We start from the raw sequence: 19,539 nt of genomic DNA on the forward strand, positions 1-19,539 counted from the left end.
AAGTAAAGGACTGTAGTTAACCCCTTAAGGACCAACTTCTGGAATAAAAGGGGATCATGACGTGTCACACATGTCATGTGTCCTTAAGGGGTTAAAGGAATTCTATAGGGTCAGGAACACAAACATGTATTCCTGACCCTATAGTGTTAAACCCACCATTTAGTTGGCTTGCCCCTCCTAGCCACTTTAGGGGCTAAGTTAAAACTTGCCCTATTTCCTTATTTCCATAGGGAAAGCATTGGATTGGCTGAAATTGGAAAGAAAGCTGGATGGGGGTGGTGCCAAATTGAATCAATGCATCTCTGTAAGGAAAATTCAGAGTCTCCATACAGAGCTTGGAGATGATGAACGACAGTGCTGGGGGCAGCACTGCCCCAGGAAGAACCTCCAGTGGCTGTCACTGGAGGTGTCTCTAAGGGGCAATGTAAACCCTTAATTTTTTTTTCTCTGAAAAGACTGATTGCAACAAAATGCTTGAAGGCAATGATTATACTCCCCAGAAAAACTACATTAGGCTATAGTTGTTCTGGTTATCAGGCCCGGACTGGCCATCGGGCACACTGGGCAAATGCCCGGTGGGCCGCGGTGGCCAGGGGCTGAGGCCGGCAGGGAGATCACAGGATCTCCCCTGCCAGTCAGTGCAGGGCCGGCACTATCCGAGCGCCGGCCCTGCAGTAGTCCATGGCGGGCCGGTGGGGAGATCAAAGATCTCCCTCACCGGTCCACATGCAGGATATTGCGGCCGCCGGCGGGGAGAGAAGGAGGGAGCCAGCCTGCCAGAGGATCCCGGAGGAGCTCTAACTTGCAGCTCCGCTGGGTTCCTCTCGCGAGATTCAGAGCCATGGCAACGCTCCGGGTCTTGCGAGAGTGAACTCTAGCCCCACAGGCTAGAGTTCACGCAACACTGGACCACCAGGGATGGATGCCAGCAGCAGGATTCCCCCCTCCCAGGCATAAGGTAAGCAGGGAGGGGGGATATAATCATACAGGTCACAGCAGCCTCACTTACTCATAGACACCCTGCACCCCTAACACTCACAGCACACAAACACACACTGCACCCCTGACACTCACAGCACACACACACTGCACTCCTGACACTCACAGCACCCTCACACACTGCACCCCTAACGCTCACAGCACCCTCACTCACACACACACTGCACCTCTGACACTCACAGCACACACACAATGCACTCCTGACACTCTCAGCACCCTCACACACACTGCACCCCTAACACTCACAGCACCTTCACTCACACACACACACGCACTGCACCCCTGACACTCACATGCACACACTGCACCCTCACACACAGCTTCCTCACACGCACATAGCACCCTGATGTAAACACATCACACACACAGCACCCTCACGCAAACACAGCACCCATCACTCACACACACACTACACCCCTCACACACACACACACACACACACACACACACACACACACACACACACACACACACACACACACACACACACTGCACAATATGCTTTCCTAGCATTTTTGTCTCCTGGTATCCCAACTATGGAGACACCAGATACAAATTTAAAGCAAACACAATGCAAGCATGTTATTAAATTTGCTTGCGCTGTGCAGAACAAATACAGGGTCTTTTTCTCATGCCAGAGCTCTTCAGCAGAGCTCTGCGCATGGTCTACCCTGGAAGAGCATTGAACCAACATGCTCACTTTGTGATGGGGCGTGCTTGTCATTGGTGATGACAAAACACACCCTATCTGGCCCCGCCCCCTTTTTAGTGGGCTGCTGTAATTAAAAAATGCCCAGGCCGAATTTTCTTACCAGTCCGGCCCTGCTGGTGATTATAGTGTCCGTTTAAGCTTTAATTTGCACAATCCTACCCATAATTCTCAAATACTGTTCTCTGTGAAATCTTAAAAGCGGGTGGATATGTACTTGGCTATTTGTCTTTAAAGACCCTACTCCCACATAGAATGTTCTAATTATTAAGTGACATCAGGGCTCTGTGTTGATAATCAGGACATTCATTCCTTGTTAACATAAGATCTGCATGGACTGATGGTAGAATGTCATTGGTCATTAAGGGATTAATACTGCTATTAACAAGGTATTAATGGGAGAGCAAACATACCTTAGTCTTCATATTCCTGGAGGGCAAAAATAGGGAATGAAGAAAAAAGTGCTCTGTGCAGTGTAAAGGCGCTTAATGTGCAGCAGCTCAACACACTTGTAAAATATTTACACAAATAGATATATCAAAGAAGATATACACTCTGTATATCACCAGGAGTGGGAGAATAGTGTCACTTGGGATTGTAGTTCAGCAACATCTGGGGGGCCGGAGTTTGAGGACCCCTGCTCTACACTGTACTCAGGCTTTTAATAATTTTCAATACATGGAAATAAACAATGCAACTATGAAAATGTGTGTGCATAATTCAGGTCATGTCACTGTGTCTGAGACCTATATGGATTTGCACATATATGTATACGTAGCAATCCTCAAATATAGTGGCAAAGGTCATTAAGGGATTAATACTGCTATTAACAAGGTATTAATGGGAGAGCAAACATACCTTAGTCTTCATATTCCTGGAGGGCAAAAATAGGGAATGAAGAAAAAAGTGCTCTGTGCAGTGTAAAGGCGCTTAATGTGCAGCAGCTCAACACACTTGTAAAATATTTACACAAATAGATATATCAAAGAAGATATACACTCTGTATATCACCAGGAGTGGGAGAATAGTGTCACTTGACCTCCCTAATAAACAATAGGGTAAGAAATCTCTTAGCGCTCCACTGAATGAGTCTTTCTTTGGTGGCGTGTTCCACCGGGTTCACTTCTTTGATACAAAAATACGGAATGCTTAAGGGCCCTTCAGTCCCTTAAGGACCAAACTTCTGGAATAAAAGGGAATCATGACATGTCACACATGTCATGTGTCCTTAAGGGGTTAAGGGACATTTAAATAACAACTTTTTTTCGTAAGTATGGTGGTGTTATGAACCTATGGGCAATGTCCTGTACATTGACGATTTCTCACTACCAAGTCTGACAAAATTATATTTAAAATTTGGAGGATTATGTACATATGAGGTTTTTTTTTTTATTCTTATTGTGTTTTTCTGAGTGGTGAGAAATCTACATTGAGCTGATATATACAAAAGGTCTCTGTAGGTCTCTGTAGGTTTTGTCTCTGTAGCTGGCTAGTGAAAACCTTTCCATTTTTTTGGCAATTACATTTTGTCCCATTGGTGCTACAATGCAGGATCCATTCCTGTTCGGAAAACTATAGTGTCAGGAATACCTTAGGTGTGAATACATAGAAAATATTAAAGCAAATAAATAAGAAACCATTCACTAAACAAAACCTGCATTAAGTGCTGTTATTATTATTTAGCTTTTCATGAATCATTCTTTTAGCATTGTGACCCTCCGTGAATTCAGCAAAGTTCAAATTGGCTGTTTTGTAAAACACCATAAAAGCATTGTATTCATTACCACTACACAGCAATGAGTAGCGATGTGACCCTCTATACCAGGGGTCCTCAAACTCTGGCCCCCCAGATGTTACTGAACTACAACTCCCATGATTCTTTGAATTTCATAGATAGCCAGAGAATCATGGGGATTGTAGTTCAGCAACATCTGGGGGGCCGGAGTTTGAGGACCCCTGCTCTACACTGTACTCAGGCTTTTAATAATTTTCAATACATGGAAATAAACAATGCAACTATGAAAATGTGTGTGCATAATTCAGGTCATGTCACTGTGTCTGAGACCTATATGGATTTGCACATATATGTATACGTAGCAATCCTCAAATATAGTGGCAAAGTGCAACACCCTGGAAAGGAAACATTTGAGTAAAAGCTTCTTTTTTTATTTTTTTTATTCCTGTGTGGTAATATAAACACGTTTTTTGCAACTATGAATGACGCCTTCTAACAACCAGAGATGCACAAGATATGCGAAGCTGAGCAACTACACATTGTGCAAGCTGATAAATAGTATATCACATCTTTACAGTGGCATGAGTATTGCTGAGCCCTTCCATAAAGGGCTTTTAGTACAGTCCTGTCTTTTTGTGCTGTATCTAAAGGATTCGCCTGGGGTGCCATCAGAGAAGCATCACTATGATACAGATAAGCAACAGACATATGAGAATCAAAGAGAAATTGATAAAGAGCTCCTGAAGATTTTGACGGGTCTGTGGATTGACCTCAATGTTTGAGGCTCTCCTCATGGCCGAGCGGGTTATGTGCTGGACTTTATCCATGGCTACCGTAGGAGAGTGGTGCAGATTATAGAAGAAGTGCAGAAAGAGGAGATAGAGGTGTCCGTGCGCAGAGTGAGAAAAAGGACCTTACTCTTCTGCCTTACTTTAGAGATCCCTTTGTGGAAGCTGAGTGATGAGGAGAGTGAAGAGTTAGAGAAAGAAATAGTTCAAGTGAAACATGCAAACTAAGCAGTGCTCCTTTAATAAGCAGTGAATCAAGTGTAGCAAACCACCCAGCAACAAGCCCTATAAATTCAATATAGTAAACTTAATCAGTTCGCTGTTCTAATTAACAATACAATCAACCACAAGGCACACATTGTTATAATCCCGTTACTAATAGAACTGAATGAGAGGTGGGAACAAGCTAGAGCAGTGCTGGCCAATATTCCGTCTTAAGGTGCTTTGCTGCAACCGCCACTAAAAAGAGGTTTAGCCCAAATTATAAGATTATTTGACGTAATGATTCTACTGTTGTTTACTGTAGCAGCGATACATAATTTCTATAACCTGGCCAGTGTAGTTAGATCTAGTTATATTGCCAGGGGCCATGTGCTGTCACCTATGCTTTTTCATAGTACTTGTAGCCAAACAATGGTGGTTATTTATAAAATGCGTGAACATGTAACCATGGAAACCAATGTAATGTCCGTTATTGCTTCACGTGTAGCACTTTGCTCCGAATTCTAACCTGTATTGCATTATAAAGGACTGAGCTAACCGCACCAGCGTCTGGTTGTTTTACCAATCTGTATATGTTCCACTAACAAGGTTTATATTATGTGTTCATTGCCCATAAAGCTGTTTTGTAATATAGCTAATTTTGCAGCCCATATTAGGCTAAAGCAACAAGTGCCATGAGTCTGGCATGGCTACATTCCTGTTTCTGCTCTGCTTTCAGCTGAATTCTCAGGGAGAGAAATAAACCATATTACGCCCCTGTTATATGTAAGCAGGAGTCTGGCATATATGTTCTTACTCCTCACACTCTGGGTCATATTGCAGTGTTAATTTACTTATTGTATGAATGCCACATACTGTAAAGTGTAGTTAAAACAAACTGCTTTAAAAGTAATGTGTGAATCCTAGATCATTAATAGATCATGTTGTGTTTAATATAGCAGTTAAACTTTTTTTTCTTGTAAAATCTGTGTTTTTTTTTTTTTTTTTATATCATTGCAAGAGAACACGCACTTTTAGCTACAATATAAAAAAAAATTATTGGTTTCTGTTTTTAAGACAAATGTCAGAGCTTTAATCTGCTCTCAATATATTCACCCATTATTTTATTAGAAACACGTTTAAACAGTATACGTTGCTGGTGTCTTACAGCCATCTTGTCACCATGGCAGTGCTGCTAATATAGTGCTCTCAAGGTATGGCCTCCTTAATATAATCTCGGTCATATTAGATTTGCAAGTAAAATCTATCAAAACTACTCACAGCTTCCTCATATTTCTTTCCAGAAATGTATATTTACCTCACCATCTCAAACCAAATCTCTTAAAACCCTTAAATTACTAGTTGGAAAGCAGCCAACTTGAACATAGTTCTGTATAGTTACTGTCCATTGTAATCAAAATTTCACAGTAACCAGTGACACCTCCTTTTTTTTTTTTTTTTTTTTTTTTTTTTCTTTCTTGCTTTCTTTCTTTTTTTTTTTTTTTAAAATAACCATTTGGACCCATAAAAAGGTCAAACAGAATTGTCATTAACTATATGTATTTTTAACCTTGGTTGCAATCTAAATAGCAGTATCCCACATTACCCACATACTTAAAAAGCTAGCCATGATTTTTATGTTTTGATATGTACTGCCTGTTAGACTAAACCATCCTCTTGTGATTGTATATATGGCAGTTCCACAAGGCAGTATGCTCTACCAGTCCAGCAAATACCAGGTAGATACTGTGACTTCAGTGTAATGCTACCTCAAGCCTTTCATGGCTCCCCGCTCACATTTATTCTAATCCCATGATTTTTCGTTTTCGCATTGTTTCCAAACGACCGTGGCACTGGCTGGATTTACATTGCATGCGTGCTTGGCCAGTGTTCTCTAAAGCCTCATGGGTACATTAAACATAGGGATTTTTAGAAAGGTCATGCATGGAGAAAAAAAGAAACACGTGCAGGGTTTAAAATGAAAACTTTGTGCCTTTTGTCATGATGTCATGTGTTACTTGTCTGCATAAAGCCCTGATCAGTCATCTGATGATAGTGCTGGTAAACAATGGGATTATTACGTTAGCCGGTAATTACTCTATAAAGGGCACAATTGGAAGCTTTGGAGGAAGCTGACTTGTCAACAAAGCCAGATACACATTCGATCTTTTTTAACCCTTTGAATATACATGAAAATGCTGTAATGCAAAGTGTTAATGAATTTGAGAATGTTAAATGACTTGGAAGTTCTTGGAATTTGTTGTATATACACTAAAAGATATATAAAAGGTTTATTAACTAACAAGTGATTAGTGACACTTAGGCCCAGTTGTCCATATAGCAAAAGTTCCTAACTGTTGCCACTTGGTTATTACAGACGTTGCTGTATAAACTCTGTGGTTCAGGTTGTAAGACATCCAGGTGAGCTACCGTGCATTCTGAAAGTATTTAGAACTGTATTTTTTTTTTTTTATGTTGCAGCCTTCAGATACACTTATTTACATTATTGTTTTATCTTCACATGAATGTGCACTCAGTACCCCATAATGGCAAAGCAAAAACCAAATCGACACCATTTTAAATATATTTAACAGAAATAAAATGTCGCAATCACATAAGTATTCAGACTCTAATTCAGTACTTAGTTGAAACACCTTCTCAGCAATTCGTGTCTGAAGACTTTTTGGGCATGATGTAACTAGCGCTTGCACGCCTGAATTTGGTCAGTTTCTGTCATTAACCTCTGTCGTTTTGGATGGGGACTGTTGGTGGACTATCATATTTAGGATCATGTCCACGCTCTGGCTGGGTTAGTCAAGGACATTTGCAGACTTGTCCCTAAGCCACTTTTATGTTGTCTTGGCTGTGTGTCCTGTTGGAAGGTATATCTTTTCCCCAATCTGAGGTCCTGAGTTCTTTGGAGCAGGTTTTCATTATGCAGATCTCTGGATTTTGCGGTGTCCGACTCCCAGTCCCCCAGTCCCTGTTTCTGAAAAACGCCTATAAAGTATGATTATTCACCTTTGTGGCAGTATTGCGTAGTTATTTGTTTTCCTCCAGAATTGAGACCAAATAGTTGAATTTTTGTTTCACTAGATCAGGGAATCTTGTTTTTCATAGTCTGGTTTTCGTGTGTATTGCAGAGTCTTCCGTCTGGCCAGCCTACAATAAAATCCAGATAAGTGGAGTATTGCAGTATTTTTGTCCTTCTGTAAAGTTCTTACATCTCCACACATGATCTCTGGAACTCGCTCAAAGTGACCATTGAGTTCTTGGTCACATCTCTTACCAAGGCCCTTCTTGAGACCCCAAATGCTGGCTGGGTGGCCAGTTCTAGGTTCTTGGCTTCTCGAAATATCTTCCATTTAAGAAGCATGGGGGCCTCTGTGCTGTTAAGAATCTTCAATGCAGCTTACATTGTGTATAACATTTCCCAGATCTGTGCCTGGACACAATCCTGTCAATGAGCTCTGTAGGCAGTTCATTTTTGCTCTTATATGCATTTACAGCTGTGAAACCTTCTATAGATACATATACTTGCTTTTTAAATTAACCCCTTAAGGACACATGACATGTGTGACATGTCATGATTCCCTTTTATTTCAGAAGTTTGGTCCTTAAGGGGTTAATGTCCACTAAACAGAATTTGCAACCGGTGGACTCCAGTAAAAGTGTAGAAATATCTGAGAGCAAGAGAAATTGAATGCATCTGAGCTAAATTTTAGGTGTCATAGCAAACGTTCTTAATACGTATGTCAATGCGATATATCATTTTTTTTTAATTCTTTTGAATACATTTGCAATGGTGTTCTTTTTTTAAAAACTTTTTTTAATTGAATAATTTATTTTGTTTTTTTATGGAGTATTGAGTGTAGATTGATGTGGAAAAAATGAATTTCAACAATTTTAGACTAAGGCTGCAACATAAAAAATATAAGAAATCTGAATTACACTATATAATATTAGAATTACTAATGCTTGGGGCCTCTGACATGCTGAGAGAGCACTTCACCACCTCATTGGCTTAAGCATTGTACTTGTTGTTGAATTCTTAGTTCTCCTTATGATTGTGCTAATTGGCGCTAAATATCACTGGACACCAGACTGCCTCATTACTGGTAATGATGATGTAATGATGAGGTCACACTATACTGATTGGGTACATTTCTCTGGAGTACCTAAATGTGGGACAGCGGGAAAGGACCACAAATTTGGGACAGTCCTACCAGATCTGAGACACTTGTGAAGTTCTGGCTTCATAGACATTGATCTACAGGAATCTGAACCCACGGGGGATGTCAAGACAAAGAATAATCTTTACCCCTTTAAAGCTGCACTTTCACTTGTGGGATTTTAACTTTAATTTATTATTCAATTGTGTTCATGTTCAATTTTCTTGTTCACTCAATGTTTTAAAGGAAAACTATAGCACTATATACAAATATGTATTCCGAATGCTATGCACCTTATTTCTCCTTTTATCTAAGTTATAAGACTCCATCAAATCTGCAGCTGCATTATAGGTCATCTGCACAGGATTGTCATAAGGCCAACATTAAAATTGAGAGGAGCTGAGGTCAATTGTAAAGGTTTTCATCTTCTTTCGGACTAGCTAAATCACACGCATACAGGATTTGTTATGGAAATATCAGTAGTACCTTCACTTGTTATTATACTTACAATTAACCAGGTTGCTGAATGAATTTTAGAAAAAGCAGGGAATGCGACAAGCATATACGGAAATAGAATGAAAATACTGGACACCTAACTGACCTTTAGGATATCAAAGCTGTATTCTGGTTGGCTGGCTTTTTTATTTTATTTATTAAACTGCTAGAATTCACAACAAACCAGATCATTAATATAACTGAGAATTCAGAGTGCATTTCAAATTTAAGGGGAAAATGGTCAAAATGAAAAAGATCTCCAACTCTATTTCAGTTCAGCTACTTTGGCCTATATTTAAAATTCACTTTAAATTCTTACTTTAGTGAATAACCTTGATAGTCACTAACTCGAAAATGCACAAACTGGAATCCGTATCCTAAGCATCAAGATGATTCATTGTTAATGTATAGGTCCCTCCCTATTGGACCACATTTTAAGTGGAATCTTATGTGGAAACTTCGCTAGAAAATACACCAGTGAATAAAACATTAAACCTTTTGTATAGCTAAACCATTTTTACATGTTCTGTAATGTAAAAATGAAATCCCAATCCTGTTCTTTGCTGAATGTCCGATGCAAAGGATGGAGCTTCTAACAATGATTGACAGGGAGCTAAGGAGGAGGCACACCGTTCCATATCAAAGGTGTGTAGTTTTCTGCACCCCACAAATGAATACTTGTTAAATAAACGGATAAGAAGACCTAGTGGGAGAGGCCAGGGGAGTGATAGTTCCCCTTTTAATGAATACGTTCTACACAACACAATTTTGAGAGTTTTATTGTATTCTTTAAATACAACTCTATCTGATCATTCAATATCCAAATCCCTTATTTTGCAAGCAGTCGAAGATTCTTGTGAGTTTTTTTTATAGTCATGCAAACTTCATTATTTGGTCACTGGGGGGTTATGGAAAGCTGTCTGTCTCGGCAGCACTCTGGCAAAATGTACGCATGAGATAACACTGCTTTACAAACAACAATAGCTCTTGCAGCCTTAGTATTACTGTAGCATCACACGGTTTTGATTTAGTTTTTATTTTATTTTAAAAAAAATTCAATAAATAAATAAATCTCCTACAATGTTGCCTTAACCTTGCCATAGGCACATAATACAAATCGATTATTTCAGACATATTTATTATTTTTTTAAAGAAAAAATTATCTGCGTAATTGTTTTTCCACCATACATTTTCCTTAATTTCCCATGAAATGGATTATGATGTGGGTTAACAAGCTGACAATGTCTTATGTCACAGAGTCCTAGAGTGTCCTGTCCCCTTATCAGGCTCTCTGGTTATAAAATAAACTACATTATCTATTTGAAGCCATCAAACTTCTGGAAGAACAAATCTCAACTGAACAGGAGTTCTAATATAATTTATGAAACCTCCCAGCTTGTCTATCAATCTTAAAAAGGTATAGCATGCTTAGGGTTGTAGGCAAACAGACAAATTACCCCCTGCTCTGTGTTTACTAAATTTGACACTTTCTATTTATAAAAAAAAAAAATATATATATTTTTTTTGTAGTAACCGTTCATTTATCTTTCTAACGCTGATGGATAATTAGCACCACAGTATATTGGAATGCAAAAAACAAACCGTGGGAATTTAAAAAATGTAATTCACTCACTATGTATTATTACACATGTACACGGTGTGCTGCTATGTAAGATTGTCAGTATGAGTATTTTGTTTGCAAAAAAAGCAACAATGAAAGACAATTTTAATTAAATAACCGTTTTTTTTTTTTTTTTTTTTTTAATGATTGAACCATTTAGCCCACTGATGCCTAGCTAGAAGCTCAAACAATGTGTGTCTAATTCTTCCAGGGCACATCCCTCCTTACCTTACAGGTTGAAAGTGGTGTGAAAGGTGCAAGTCAGGAATGCCTCCAGGTTACAGGAAAGTCTTCATCACAACCAAGACTGGAGCTCTGTGGCAAGGCTCAGGAGTTTGTCACTAAGTTTATGGGAACAATTGAGTAGGTGTGGAAAGAGGGAAGAGGGGTGGCTGCTGGAAACATAACTTTACAGAGGCTGGACTGCTGACATCACATAGGAATTTTGCCTTTTGGATTTGCTTCAGTTTGCTTGGTAACAACGGCAAGGCTTCTTTCACATAAACAACACATCCTTAAAATTTAGATGCTGGGATTATTAACCCTGCGCAGAGCGGATATGCCTACAACTGCATTGTTTTCATTAAGTGTTTTGAGATTTCCTGTAAAATTATGGGTGTGTTTAAATTATGTTTTAAAGAACATAACTAGGAAAGGGTGCTCCCCAACGGGCAGTTTAGCTGCTGTTCAGTTGTAACAAATTAAAGCTTTTCAATTCCCGGATTTGGGAAGTCTCCTAAACAAAATGCATTGGTGGAGATTTATCAAAGTTTCCTTTATTTTAATCTCTGATCTTGTCACATCTGTTAAATTGTTCCAAAAATGGTCTAAAAAGCATAAGCCTTTTCTTTCTATTTTTCCGCAATTATGTTTGCAAAAAAACCCAAAACCTAATCTCCAAAAAAGACTGCCAAATTTAGAGTGGTGAAAAAAGTGAAACCGAATTCTTTTCTGGCATAAAAAGTAAGGGAAGATTGATAAATTCTTCGCATTGCTGAAAAAAATTAGGCCTATTTGAACAGTGATGGTTAGAAACAACAGATGGAAGAATCTGTCTATTTTATAAAGTGCGCAGAAAAAAAATACATGATAAAGTTGCCAAACATTCTGCGACTTTTTGATAAATCTCCTTAAAGGACCACTCTAGGCACCCAGACGACTTCAGCTTAATGAAGTGGTCTGGGTGCCAGGTACCTCTAGGATTAACCCTTTTTTTTATAAACATAGCAGTTTCAGAGAAACTGCTATGTTTATAATGAGGGTTAATCCAGCCTCCAAATCCTCTAGTGGCTGTCTCATTGACAGCCGCTAGAGGCGCTTGCGTGATTCTCACTGTGAAAATCAGTGAGAGCACGCAAGCGTCCATAGGAAAGCATTGTAAATGCTTTCCTATCCGACCGGCTGAATGCGAGCGCGGCTCCTGCCGCGCATGCGCATTCAGCCGATGACGTCGCGATCAAGATGGAGAGGAGGAGGAAAGCTCCCCGCCCGGCGCTGGAAAAAGAGGTAAGTTTAACCCCTTCCTCTCTCCAGAGCCCGGCGGGAGGGGGTCCCTGAGGGTGGGGGCACCCTCACGGTACTCTAGTGCCAGGAAAACTAGTATGTTTTCCTGGCACTAGAGTGGTCCTTTAAGTATTTTTACAATCTCACTTCTTAGAAGAGGAGCTGTGAGATACAGAGAAATGATAGTTCCTTGTTCTCTCATCGCAGTAAAAGTTTTTGCAATGTGTACCAAGGAGAGTAAAGCAGCGGTAATAAGTCCTCCCCCCTAAATCTTATCTTCTGCAGAACCTCCACATTATGGACAACTACACTGTCAGGTGATGCATATGGCATCATGGAATGACTTATTATATGCGGTGTCTGGCATATAATATATGTAAATTAAAATAAAAACAGAAAAATTACTTTGTAAAAAATATGATTAGCAAGGGGGTGGCGCTTAGATGTCATACTGACTAAATATTTTTTAACCATTATAGCATACTTTTAAGTAGAATTTGGAGCCATCTTACCATCCAACAATTGCCTGAAATGAAGAGGGAACTAATCCATGATCACTATGCTTTTTCTGGTCCTGTGTTTCACTGGGTAAATGGCCTCCGTAAGATAGAGGCGGCTAGCCTATGGATGCCAGTTCTCCGGTCACCTGGATCATAAGCGGTCAGTCTGAGGTTCTCTCATTATGGATAGCCCATCTGCTGCATAGCACTGCCTTGATACTTACCTTACCCTGCCTTCAAAACCAGCAACTATAGTTTTTCTTGCAGATGTCACTACCTGTCTCTGAGCCAAAAGCATTGCATACAGATAGGGCACCCCTTAGTCCAGGGGTCTCTAACTCCGGCCTCTCCAGATGTTGCTGAACTACAACTCCCATGATACTTTGAATTACACAGCCAGAGAATCATGGGAGTTGTAGTTTAGCAACATCTGGGGGGCCAGAGTTTGAGGACCTCTGCCTTAGTCCTTAATAGCAGAGAAGGATCTAGTCCGTACCAATTTTTTTTTTTTAAACATTTTTTTTCTTACATGGTTTCATAGGCAGAAAAGACCATCACTTGACCATTCTCAGCCAATGAATATCACACTGTGCAAAACCGCAAAAATTGCTTGACTGGAGCTCTAATTCTGTGCTTAATGATGATGCCCAATGGTGCAGCAAGAGGTGGAATTACACCTCCGGTTGCCAGGGGGTTTAAACTCTATATGTGCTGCATTCACAGTGAAACACTGCACATACAAACTCCAAGCACAATGGCCACTTCAAATTACAGAAATGTTTATGGTGTTTAGAGTTACCCTTTAAGACACATCATTATCTCTTTTGGACAGCATAGTAATATAGTGCAAGCTTTTGATGCGCTCTAATAAAACCATGTGTACGACTTACTTCCCAACATTTCACACTCTAACTTTAGTGGTGCTTTCAGGAAAAATTTTGGTGACTCACTAGTAAAAATGTATGCAACTAAAATGCACTTTAGACCAAGAACAATGCATCCTATTTACAGACTGATTTCTAAACATAAGTATTGTATTTCAAGGGCACAATACTGTGCGTATTACTGTGGAGCTCCGTTATACACTCGCACACTAACAGCATGGCGGGACACTAGGATTGAAAAGAGGGACAAATTGATTTGGGCCAAAATCATGACTGTACTTCCTTAATAGGGACACTTAGAAAGTATGGTTCGATCTTACGAAGGGCAAGAAGGCTTATGATAAGAAGGCTTATCAACAAACTACAATCTTTGAGTTTGGATTCCAATATTGTTGAATGGGTAAGGCAGTGGCTGAGTGACAGGCAACAGAGGGTTGTAGTCAATGGAGTATATTCGAAGCTTGGGCTTGTCACCAGTGGGGTACCTCAGGGATCTGTACTTGGACCCATTCTCTTTAATATTTTTATTAGTGATATTGCAGAAGGTCTTGATGGTAAGGTGTGTCTTTTTGCGGATGATACTAAGATATGTAACAGGGTTGATGTTCCAGGAGGGATAAGCCAAATGGAAAATGATTTAGGTAAACTAGAAAAATGGTCAGAGTTGTGGCAACTGACATTTAATGTGGATAAGTGCAAGATAATGCATCTTGGACGTAAAAACCCAAGGGCAGAGTACAGAATATTTGATAGAGTCCTAACCTCAACATCTGAGGAAAGGGATTTAGGGGTGATTATTTCTGATGACTTAAAGGTAGGCAGACAATGTAATAGAGCAGCAGGAAATGCTAGCAGAATGCTTGGTTGTATAGGGAGAGGTATTAGCAGTAGAAAGAAGGAAGTGCTCATGCCATTGTACAGAACACTGGTGAGACCTCACTTGGAGTACTGTACACAGTACTGGAGACCCTATCTTCAGAAGGATATTGATACCTTAGAGAGAGTTCAAAGAAGGGCTACTAAACTGGTTCATGGATTGCAGGATAAAACTTACCAGGAAAGGTTAAAGGATCTTAACATGTATAGCATGGAGGAAAGACGAGACAGGGGGGATATGATAGAAACATTTAAATACATAAAGGGAATCAACACAGTAAAGGAGGAGACTATATTTAAAAGAAGAAAAACTACCACAACAAGAGAACATAGTCTTAAATTAGAGGGACAAAGGTTTAAAAATAATATCAGGAAGTATTACTTTACTGAGAGGGTAGTGGATGCATGGAATAGCCTTCCAGCTGAAGTGGTAGAGGTTAACACAGTAAAGGAGTTTAAGCATGCGTGGGATAGGCATAAGGCTATCCTAACTATAAGATAAGGCCAGGGACTAATGAAAGTATTTAGAAAACTGGGCAGACTAGATGGGCTGAATGGTTCTTATCTGCCGTCACATTCTATGTTTCTATGTTTCTTACACCAATCTTACAAAAAATAAAAAAATCCCTACACTTCTCTTTACAGTGCTTTAGCATTTTTCTTTTCTGTAATAGAGGGACGAGCTTGTTAATGTAGCAAGGAACAACCTTTTAAAATCTTCAATAACCTTAGTGTTTTGTGATGTGATGCCTAACAGACTTTCAACTTGCCTAAGATCAGTCTAGGATACCCAAATTTACATTTTAAACTCTGCATGGGAAGAAAAATAGCTTTCTGTAGGTTTGACCGTTATGTCAAAGTCCTAATGTAATGCTAGCTGAAGACTGTCTTTTCATACCTTCCCTAAAAAGGAAAATTCATTAATGCCAGTACATTAAACAAAAAAAAAATGAGGAGACTGCTCATTCTGGCATGTTTTGTAGCCTTTAGTTCTGTACAGTTGCACAGACACGTGCACTAGTGCTGCAGACATACAACAGTCATGCTGCACAGATATAGTGACTGCCATATAATTCTCCAGCTGTGGTGATGCAGAGCTCTAAACACAGTATATATATTTAAAGGGAAACTATAGTCCCCAAAACAACTACAGCTTAATGTAGTTGTTGTGGTGAGTATAACCATTCCCTTCAAGCATTTTTATGTAAACACTAACATTTTTCTGAAAAATTGCCTCCTAGGTACACCTCCAGTGGCTACTCCTCAGTTGGCCACTGCAGGTGCCTCCTGGGGCAGTGCTGCACACTATTCAGCGTCTCCAAGCTCTGCATGGAGACACTGAACTTTTCTCGTAAGGATGCATTGATTTTAATGGTGCTGATTGGCCAAGCCGGCATTTGGCCCCACCCCTGTCTTGCCTCTTTGTCTTTTCCTATGGGAAACAATTGGACTGGCTGAAATCCTAAATTCTGATGTCAGCAAAAAGACAGATTGGGGCAGGGCCAACGCCGGCAGACCAGCTTGGTGCTGGAAATAAGACAAGTTTTATTATTTTATTTTATAGGGAGGCTAAGGGGGGCAAGCCACCTAAATGGTGGTTTTAACACTATGGGGTCAGGAATACATGTTTGTGTTCCTGACCCTATAGTGTTACTTATATACATGTACATTATATACACCAAAACAACTTTCGTTAATGAAGAAGTTTTGCTGTATGCATAAATCACATCTCTGCAGTCTTACTGCTCTTTTCTCTGCCACTTAGGAGTTTACCTGATTTGCTTATACAAACTTAGTCTTAACTCTCTGCATGTGACTTGCACAGCCTTCCAAACACTCCCTGCGAAGAGACCTCCAATGTTTAAACTTCCTTTATTACACAGTCTGTTTAATTTAGAATTTCTTATCTCCTGATCTGTTGATAGCATGTTAGATAGAACCCGCAGGGGAAAAAAACATCTAAAGCAAGTTAAGCACTGATTGCAAGTGCTGTGTAAACAAAAACAAAATTAACTACTAAATGGCAGTGAAACTTCAGGGACTTGATCTATACAGCAGCAAAATAAAGACAAAGCTTACCTTTGATCCATGCAGAGGCCAAGTTCTCCCTGCAGTCTGATACTATGGTGAAACCACTTCCCCCTCACTGCAGTGGGAGGGGCATCCCAGAACACAGGCTGAGGGGAGGAGTTGGACGGCACAGTTTGCACAAAAGGAAGTATGCACAGAATTCACAATAGCCAGCCCAGAACTCGTTATGGACAGGCTAATGATGCTGCTGGAGGTAGTTGGACGACAGTATATTTCTTTATGATCAGTGTGTCAAACAGAAATGCTGCACATAGAGGCGTACTCCAAACACCATGACCACTTCAAAACACTGATGCTCATGGTGCTTGAAGTTACAAGGTACTCAGACCAAATATGTTTTATTATATTGTTGCTGTTATTCTTGATATTACTTAAATGATTGACATATACTCACCAGTGTCTAAATTTCTAAACTATTATCTTTTATGCAAACTGTTATCTTTTATTCCAGTTCCCTTATGCTAAAGTGTATGGGCATTTATTGATCGTCAATTATAAACCACAATGCACACACAGCTTAGATAAGATTTGCTTACAATAACATTTTGAAAAGGGAGATTTTCAGCCACAGTTTTTCCCCCTTTTTATTTGTCACCAATCATATAATTTGCTTTAACCAATACTCTTTGCAAACAGGCTGCATCTTATCTGAAACTACATTTGAAGCTCCTTTGCTAGATAATGCGTATATTATATGGTATTATAGCTGTAGCTATATTTACATTGTGATTCAGAGATTGTAGGTCTCTGTTAAATTGTGGGTGTACAGTCAGTGTACTGTGAGGCTTGCTTGCATGGTTTTAGAACTTGTGTTTACAATGTACGCTCATTATGCTACAGTTTTATGGCCCTTGGAGGACTGGAAGTCTATTTAGAGATCTGTCTACACCTTCTTTTTTTGTGTGTGCTTTTTTAAGAATGAAGAATTTAGGTAGATGAAGGACTTCCGTCCAAGGTCAGAGAATAAGCGATGTTGTTATATCCCTTTACTCTGTGTATCCTGCGCTATGGAATTTGTTGGCACAGTAAATAATTATGTTGAAAGATGTGTACAAGTAATATATCTGCTTCTTTGACCATTAAAAAATGATGGCCGATCATTAAAGGGAAACTATAGTGCGAGGAAAACAAACTCTTTTTCATGGCACTAAAACTTCCCACTCTGTCAGTGTCCCCTCCCCTGTGGTGAAGATGGGGTTAATAACCCCTTCGGTCACTTACCTGGATCCAGTACCGATGTCCATCGATGCTGGCTCAGGTCCGCCTTCTTTCTCCCCCCCCACCCCCCTTCTTTCTTCGTCAGCCGGCTCCATTTATGAAAGATGATTATTGGGCCACCAGGTCTTATACCTAAAAGACTGCTTGTGTTTTGAGTGGAACCCAAAATTCAGCTTCACCTCTGCCTTTTTTAGAATTTACATCTGTTTAATTATTCTTTTGTGGATGTGACATTTCTTTGTTCCCTAACTTCAGTATATGCTACAGCAGTTTGTTGTTTGTCACATAATAGTCTGGGTGTCCTTAACCCCTTAAGGACCAAACTTCTGGAATAAATGGGAATCATGACATGTCACACATGTCATGTGTCCTTAAGGGGATAAGCACGTCTATGCATTCACACAAATATTCTCTGTGAATGTTAGGGCATTCGTTCAATACTGCTGTGATCTTGCATGAAACTGCTAGGGTCCATTTATTTTCTAAATTAAAGAACATATACATAAAAGTTTAAAATAATAAAAGCACTATCCATGCCTTACTTGGGGTGTCCAAGAATCTCATTGTTGGCAGTGCTTTCTTTAGTTAGTTGCTATTCTAAAGAGTATGTCATTTTCCAAACAAGTTGATAGTGTAGTAGAACTCCTAGTTCTAAATGAACACTCCAAGCGCCATGACCACTAGCACCTGCCCAGGGCACATAGCTAATAATTTTCTATGAGATATTACAGGGTTAAATCGACCTCTAGCGGCACTTCTGTGGCAATACCAGAGTAAAATATGGACACGTGGCATAAAGGGCCCATTAGGAATGCATTGACTCAATGTTTTTCTATGGGGAAGCTTGGATGCCAGCATAGTGCTCGCTGCGCATGCACATCATGTCCCCAATGCATCTTCTATGAGGGACATTGGATTGTACCATTGCCGATGGAGGTCGTGCCGTGCAATTTAAACTTGTCTTACTAAAACTTTAGTATCCTTGTAGACCTAGGCCACCCCTTGTGTGGGATTAAAAATAATAAAATATGTTTTACTTACTGTTTTCCAATGCCGAGACTCCTTTGGCACTAGTTACTTCTCCACATCCTGTGACATCACAGGGAGGCATCACTTTATCCATTGTTGGTCCAATCCAATGCTCCTCATAGAGGACTATTGGAAACCTGATGCACATGCGTGGTGAGCACCATGCTCAAATACAAAATTCCTGTAGGAAAGCATTAAATCAATCACGTAACAAAGTTTTACTGGGTCAGTGCCACAGAAGGGACACTAGAGGTGCATTTCTAAATGTTCTAAAACTACAATGTTTTACATACCAGGGCAAAAAGACAGGACCACTGGCGTACATACCACGGTATGGACACATTTTGCCAGCCTCTTCTCCAGGAGCTGGCCACCTCAGGGCCCCCCGCGGCTGACCGTGGCGTTACATGGCGCGCGGGAGCATTCTCCCCTGAGCGCTCTCTGCCCAGCTCCCCCGCTTGCACCGCACTAATGCCAGAGCCGGAATATGACGCCATTCCGGCTCTGGCATCAGTAAGCGGTGTGTGAGGGAGCTGAACAGGAAGATCAGTGCTCCCTCGCCGCCTGCAGGACCGGCCACCCAGCAGCCCCACTGGACCCCAGGGGTAGCTGTAATCCCCTCAGCACTCCCAAAGGCTGGGGGATTAAATAAAAAAAAAAAAAAAAAAAAAAGTGAGTGTGTTAGTGTGTGTTACTGAGTGTTTTAGTTTGTGTGTAT

The 19,539-nt window shown here is 40.2% G+C and overlaps 2 protein-coding genes across 6 annotated transcripts in view; one reads left to right on the forward strand and one right to left on the reverse strand.

The window, feature by feature from the left end:
* Nucleotides 1-19,539, forward strand: part of CEP85L (centrosomal protein 85 like) — a 251,083-nt gene that overhangs the window by 168,603 nt on the left and 62,941 nt on the right. The window lies entirely within an intron of this gene.
* Nucleotides 3,674-11,108, reverse strand: PLN (phospholamban). The gene is made up of 2 exons (XM_063443482.1): nt 10,949-11,108; nt 3,674-4,396 (listed from the first exon to the last, which is right to left on the reverse strand). The coding sequence occupies exon 2, from the start codon at nt 4,268-4,270 to the stop codon at nt 4,112-4,114; it is 159 nt and encodes a 52-aa protein (XP_063299552.1). The 5' UTR covers nt 4,271-4,396; nt 10,949-11,108; the 3' UTR covers nt 3,674-4,111.

This window comes from Pelobates fuscus, chromosome 2 (assembly GCF_036172605.1).
Source record: "Pelobates fuscus isolate aPelFus1 chromosome 2, aPelFus1.pri, whole genome shotgun sequence".
In the NCBI taxonomy this organism is placed as follows: Eukaryota; Metazoa; Chordata; class Amphibia; order Anura; family Pelobatidae; genus Pelobates; species Pelobates fuscus.